General features: G+C 41.5%; 1 protein-coding gene across 1 annotated transcript; it reads right to left on the reverse strand.

Moving 5' to 3' along the window:
* Window positions 1-3791: 3791 nt before the first annotated feature.
* LOC134497106 (olfactory receptor 6X1-like) lies at window positions 3792-4721 on the reverse strand. The gene has a single exon (XM_063302818.1). The coding sequence runs from the start codon at window positions 4719-4721 to the stop codon at window positions 3792-3794; it is 930 nt and encodes a 309-aa protein (XP_063158888.1).
* Between the last annotated feature and the right edge of the window lie 1833 nt (window positions 4722-6554).

The raw sequence follows: 6554 nt of genomic DNA on the forward strand, positions 1-6554 counted from the left end.
ATAGAAAAGAAACGAGACTGATCCCTTTTCTTACATTTCGGATCAAGAATGAATGTGTACTAAATACAGATGGATGTAATACAGAAGTGAGCAGCCAGCACAAATGAAGTCTTCTATGGACATGGTGGAAGGATGACTAGCTAGGATAGAGCAGGATGGAGAAATATGGGGAATGATGTTGATGTGATTTATTTATTTATTTATTTGTATTTCAAATTTCTTCACTGTCACTTCCATCTCACTCAAAGAGCAACTCTGGGCAGTTTACAATAAAACTAAAAATAAATACAGATTAAAATACAATAAAAACAGTACTGTGTAAATGTAAATGTAAAATATCAAATCCAAGATAAGAATATTAAAAGTTCCTCCTTTAAACTCTTGAATTCATGGGGGCCTCTTTAGGGTGCTAACTACCCCCAGGATTGATTACCCCTCCTCCCACCCCTAGCAAGATGGCAGAGCCAGGCCTTTACCCCTTTCTGGAAGGCCAGGAGAATGGGGGGCTGCCTCACCTCTGGGGAAATAGTGTTCCATAGGGTGGGGACCACGGCAGAGAAGGGATTCTTCCCGGGAACAGCCAATCGACAATCTTTCATGGGCAGGGTCCATAACATGCCCTCTCTGCCTGACCTGGTAGGATGGCTCAATGCAATGGGGGTGAGATGATCCCTGAGGTAGCATGGCCCCTTGCCATAGAGGGCTTTAAAGTTGATAACCAACACCTTGAATTGGACCTGGAAGTAAACTGGCACCCAGTGCAGTTCCTGCAGCAATGGTGCTGCATGTGCCATCCTTGGGGCACGAAGACTGCTCTCATGACCACATTCTGAACCAGCTGTAACTTCCGGATAATCTTCAAGGGTAACTCCATGTAAAGCGTGTTGCAATAGTCTATAAGGGAGATGACCAGGGCATGAGTGACTGACTGGAGGGCTTCTTGCTCCAGGAATGGGCATAACTGGTGCACAACCTGAAATTGAGCAAAGGCCCTCCTGGCCATGACTGCCACCTGCTCCTCGAGCAGGAGTCCTGAGTCTAGAGGACCCCCAGATTCCACACCAGGTCTGTCTGGGACAGTGCAACTCCCTCCAGAACCAAAGATGGCAAATTCCTGGATACTGAGGAGCCCCCAACCCACAGCCACTTCATCTTACCAGGCTTCAGCTAAAGCCTGCTGTTCCCCATCCAGACCCCTACAGCCTCCAAGCACTCAGAGAAGGTGGTCACAGCATCACCTCAATCACCTGGAATGGAGATGTACTGTATAATTGGGTATCATCTGCATATTGATGATACCTCCTCCCATGGGAATGAATGATCTCACCCAGTGGTTTCATGTAGATGTTAAAAAGGAGTGGGGAGATGTTAAAAAGATGGTGTGAAAAAGGATTGGGTTTGATGGGACAAGAGAGGTCACCTGAGCGCAATCCTGTCCAAGGACCCAGCTGCCTCCCTATTCCCTTTAGCCATGATTCCCTTTCCTTTTCTTATCAAGAGCCTTTAATACTGTTGAGTTACAATTTTTTCTCCCTTTTTAACACTCTGTATAACATTCTTTACATCAAAAATGAACAGTGTGATGGGTAGGTATGCACATATAGTATGTATGATAGAACCAAGAGCCCTATGACACCTTGTTCTGTTCTGTTCTGTTCATGACACCTTACCTCTAAGAAATAAACTGGGGTAGACAATATTTTTGGCTGATCAAAATTCACTCTTCTAATCAAACAGTGAGCCCCAAGAGGCCCTCCAGTAACATGGTGAGATCATTGGTGGGTTGGGGATAAAGTCCATTTTTAATGGATTATGTCCAGTTGAGATTTTTCAGGATAATAGGCGGGTCACTCCCATCTGAGAGCTCTTGTGCTTATGCCTATAACAGGAACTAGGACAAAAATGCTCTGAGAAAATTTAATTATTTTCCTGCCAATTTTTATGGTACAGATTCAGTATGCTTATGAGAGCAGAGTTTACACTTACCTGGCCTAAATTTTCATAACTCACAGTTATCCATTTTGCATCATGGCATACCTTAAATACCAAATGCATAAGTTTAAGGATGTCTGGAAAAAAGGTCAATATCAAGAAAAAGCATTTGTATGTTTTCCTTAACTGGGTGTCAAAGGTTCAGGGTTGGTGACACAGCCAGCCAACAGACAAGCCAGACTTTGGTTGGAAAGCCCCTTTAAAAAACAAAGGGATTGTTGTTTAAGTTGTGAAGTCACATGCAAATTATTATTTAGAGTGACTGTGTTTTCCCTCGATACGTTCCCTTTCATGAGTGGTGATCTGGAAACCTTGACTGATTATTTGCCATCAAGTCAATGTCATGATCAGAGAAGCCCAGTTTAAGCCCATCCCAAATGGATCGTCCTAGTTCATGCAAAGATAAAGTGAAGGAGGAGAGAAGCACGTTCTGACTTGCAATATTCTGTTACTATAGCTGTTCCTCAGTACAGTGCAATATAATGAAAGTAGTTTTAGACCTATATGGCTTTGGTTTCTCAACCTGGTCTACACTATAGGGGTGAGAGTGTTCAATCAGAACATCCACACAGACAGTGGATGTTTTGGTATGTCCTGAATCTGGCCCTTTAGGTCTGCCAACCATTCTCCCATCACCACTGCAATTAATTCCACCCACCCTGCTCCTGCTGATCCTCTTCTTCACTTTCGTTCCATCATTCCCAGTGTTATAGACTTCTCAAGAAGAATAGGTCTTCTTTGCATATTCCCATTGTCTTGCAGATGGACTGGTTACAGACCCTTAGCTCTGACATTGACTAAAATCAAGCAATGCTGTTATCAAGGCTACATTTGGCCGTGTAAAGCATGTCAGGAGGCAAAATACAATAATGGATATGCCGGTACAAAGATATGGATGGGGCTCCTTTTTAGGTTATCTTCTGCTCTCTCTGGTACTATAATAAATTCTTGTGCTTCAGTCAAAAAATGTGTCAAATTCCCATTATTAAAGAATTATCTGCAGACATTTCTCGTACACAATGTATTATCTACACACGTTGTAACACAACAACATCCATAGAGAGCAGAATGCTTCCTAAATCTCTTTTAGGACCTCAAGGAAGTTGACAGTGTATAACTTGATAAGAATTTATAGATTTACCCAAACCAGATTTATTTATTTAGTTATTTATTTTTCAAATTTGGCCGCCACCCATCTCCCCCCAGAAGAGGGACTCTTCAGATGCCTCTCCTTAAAAACAAACACACGGACAAACAAAAAACAAGAATATAAGTAGACAATCAGAATACACTCTTCCACTGCAACTGTAAATGAGAAGATGAAGTTAAGCATTTTATTTTTTTTAAAAGCTGCTGTCAGGGGCATCTGTGGAGGGGGATCAAGAAAGATGAAAGTTTATTGTGTGATTGCAGCCCCATCGCTTTTTACCAGGGTCAGGCATGCAATACCCTGAAAAGGGGGGCAGGGCTTTGACTGCATGACCACTCCTGTTATCCTGGCCCTTTTGACCCCTCCTCCAGATACCACTATCTGGGGTCCCACGGTTGTTGTTTTTTTCCATTAAAAAGAGATTCAACTTCTCAGGAAAATAACTGCACATTATATGTGCCTTGAGGTGATATTGATATTGAGATACACACACACACACACACACAGACACAAACACATAAACATAAACATACATACACACATACATACATACACACAAACACACACACATAGAACTAATCGTTGTATAAAACCATGATAAACAACACCCTTCTTATATATTTTTTTTCTTTTGAACAACTTCCAAATCCTAGAGAACCAGCTTCCATCTCATTGTTTTTGCTAGAGCTATCTTGAATTCACTGTTGCGGATTGTGTAGATGAAAGGGTTTAACATGGGTATCAAACTTGTCCGCACTAGAGATACCACTTTATTGAGTCGAGTGTCACCATGGGTTGAAGGCCTCAAGTACATAAACAAGTCAGCTGTGTAGAAGATAGTTACTACAGTGAGGTGGGAGGCACAGGTGAAAAAGGCTTTGGACCATCCAGTGGCAGAAGAGATCCGAATTAGGGCAGCTATAATGTACATGTATGATATCAGAGAAAGACTGAAGGATCCCCACATGAAAGTGGCACCATAGATGAGACCAATTAGTTCCATCACACTTGTATCGGCACAAGCCAATTTCAGAAGGGGTCCGATATCACAAAAGAAGTGGTCAATGATGTTGTCTCCACAATAAGGGTATGTCCAAACTACTACTGCCTGAGAGAAGACAATTAGGAACCCACCGGTCCAAGCCACCAAAGCTAAGTGAAGACTGAATTGATGGGTCATGACCGTTTTATAGAGTAAAGGTTTGCAAATAGCTACATAGCGATCAAAAGACATGATTGAGAGCATAAGGAATTCAACAGCTCCCATTGCAAAGACAGTGAAAACCTGCGCCATGCAACATGCAAAGCAGATGGTATTTTTGCCCAAGATGATATTGGTCAGCATTTTGGGGACTTCTGCTGATGTGGAGCAGATCTCAGCAATGGAGAAGTTGAGGAGGAAGTAGTACATTGGTGTGTGGAGCATGGGTTCCATGAGCACCACAGTGATGATTAAGCTGTGCCCCAGAAGTGATAGAAGATACATCAGTAGAACTGCGGAATAAAACACCATCGTCAGTTCATGTAACTGTGGAAATCCCACAAGAATAAACTCAGTGACCAAAGATACATTGGCCATCTCCTTCTTTCCTGTAATAAAAAGAAAAGCATATGTAAGGAGGGGAAAAAAAATCTTGCTGAATAAAGGTGGGTGGGCTATTCTTTGAGTGTGGCATAATTTTTGGCATACAGGATTAATATCTGCAATCTCATATGAGAATAGTGTTGTAATGCTCAGATTATGATGATTAAAAAAACCAAAAGGAAGAGTAAAAAAGTATACTCCTGCCAATAATAATACAGTAATATACTAATAGTAATATATTATTATTAATAGTCCCTCTTTAGGGGGAGGTGGGCGGTAGCAAAATCTGAATCATAAATAATAAATAAATATATTAATTTTATCTAAATAATCAGGCAACCTTTTACCAACACCAGTGTCATACTTTGAATCTGGAAAGTGCTACTATAAACCTTTGCATCTGTCTCAGTCTTTGTGGGTGCCAATCAGGTTAAACAAATTCAGATTAAATTGTTTAGTTAGCTCAAATCTTGAACAAGTTGCGGATAGTAACCCACATTAAGCTTTCAACAAGTAGCTATTTTTTCTCGCTTTAGAGGGATAGTCTTAAAAAAGGACAAGCATGGATTTATTTCTCTGTAATGCTCTATCTATCAAATAAGCCAGCCAGTGCCAAATCGTAGGCTCCTCAAATGATGGAGCAGGTGGGATTCTTCGCTCTCCCTCTGTCTCTCTGCCTCTCAGACCTTACCTGAAGCCTCTCTGATCTATCAGCCTTCAAGTACCATAACTCATGCTGAACTTCAGAAGAGAAGTGTAAAAGATGCCACTTAAGGTGCTTACCCCAGTTTACAATTCCCTTGTGAATGTGGCCATCTTAATGATCATCATGAGAACACTTTCCATCAACTCACTATTGATCAGAAGGCAATTTCTGCTTTTCTGCATGAATACAAGCGGCTTCCATATAGAGCCATGAAAGAAGGTGCCCACCTCTTATGGCTCTTCTTCCAAAAAGTACCACATGTATTATTGGCAGCTTCTCTAGCATGAAAACTAACCTTGGGAGAGAAGCTACCTTTTTTGAAGTTTGGGATGCAGAAATCAAGGCTGGTGGCCACCAATGGCCCTGCAAATTCTCCCATGGGTCCTGGCATGCTTTCCAAGGCCGAGTGTCATCGGGAACCATAAAATGTGCTGCACTTTGTGGCTATAATTTTAAGAGTATTACATGCATCCAACAATATCTGTCTACCTCTCCCTTTTCTCTCTCCCCTCTCCTCTATTTACCAGGATATCTGTGCTTTCTGAGCATTTAGATTCCTTCATTTAAAAATTTTCCTCTCCAAGCACAGAAAAATGGTCTTTTCTCACAGATGTTGCAGACAAGGGTCCATCGGAAGTCGAAAAACGATTTCACCCAAATGCAAAATTACTGTGTCTGTGAAAGATATTACAATCCACATCAAATATAGAATCTCCTTTCTTACCCTTCTGGCAAGCCTCAAACACATTCTGGAGATAATTGTAACAAAGAAAGGCTCTCCATATAACTCTGTTCGGTAAGAGGGAATCGGTGGAAGAATTTTTTCCCTCATGTGGTCTCTTTGCAGTTCCTCAGGGATATTGCAGCTGATGTTATAGTTTCCCTCGAGCTTTAGTAGTTCATGTATAGATGTCTTCAAAGAACCACTTCGAATAGTGGAAAGGTGTCCTCTGACAAAATCCATGATCAAGCTGAGAAACACGGATTGATCGTTGGGATGGGCAGATTAATTAGAAGCTCTTCCCTTTGGAGATAACTCTGTCAGGGCTCCAAACCTCTCAAGTGGGACTTAGGAAGACTTTGGATAAGGCTCAGAGATTTTCTTGTAGGTAAAGGTGGTG

The sequence above is a fragment of the Candoia aspera genome, chromosome 4 (assembly GCF_035149785.1).
Source record: "Candoia aspera isolate rCanAsp1 chromosome 4, rCanAsp1.hap2, whole genome shotgun sequence".
In the NCBI taxonomy this organism is placed as follows: Eukaryota; Metazoa; Chordata; class Lepidosauria; order Squamata; family Boidae; genus Candoia; species Candoia aspera.

Coding starts and splice junctions, on each gene's coding strand:
- LOC134497106 (XM_063302818.1), bottom strand. CDS start 4,721: ATGGCCAATGTATCTTTGGTCACTGAGTTTATTCTTGTGGGATTTCCA.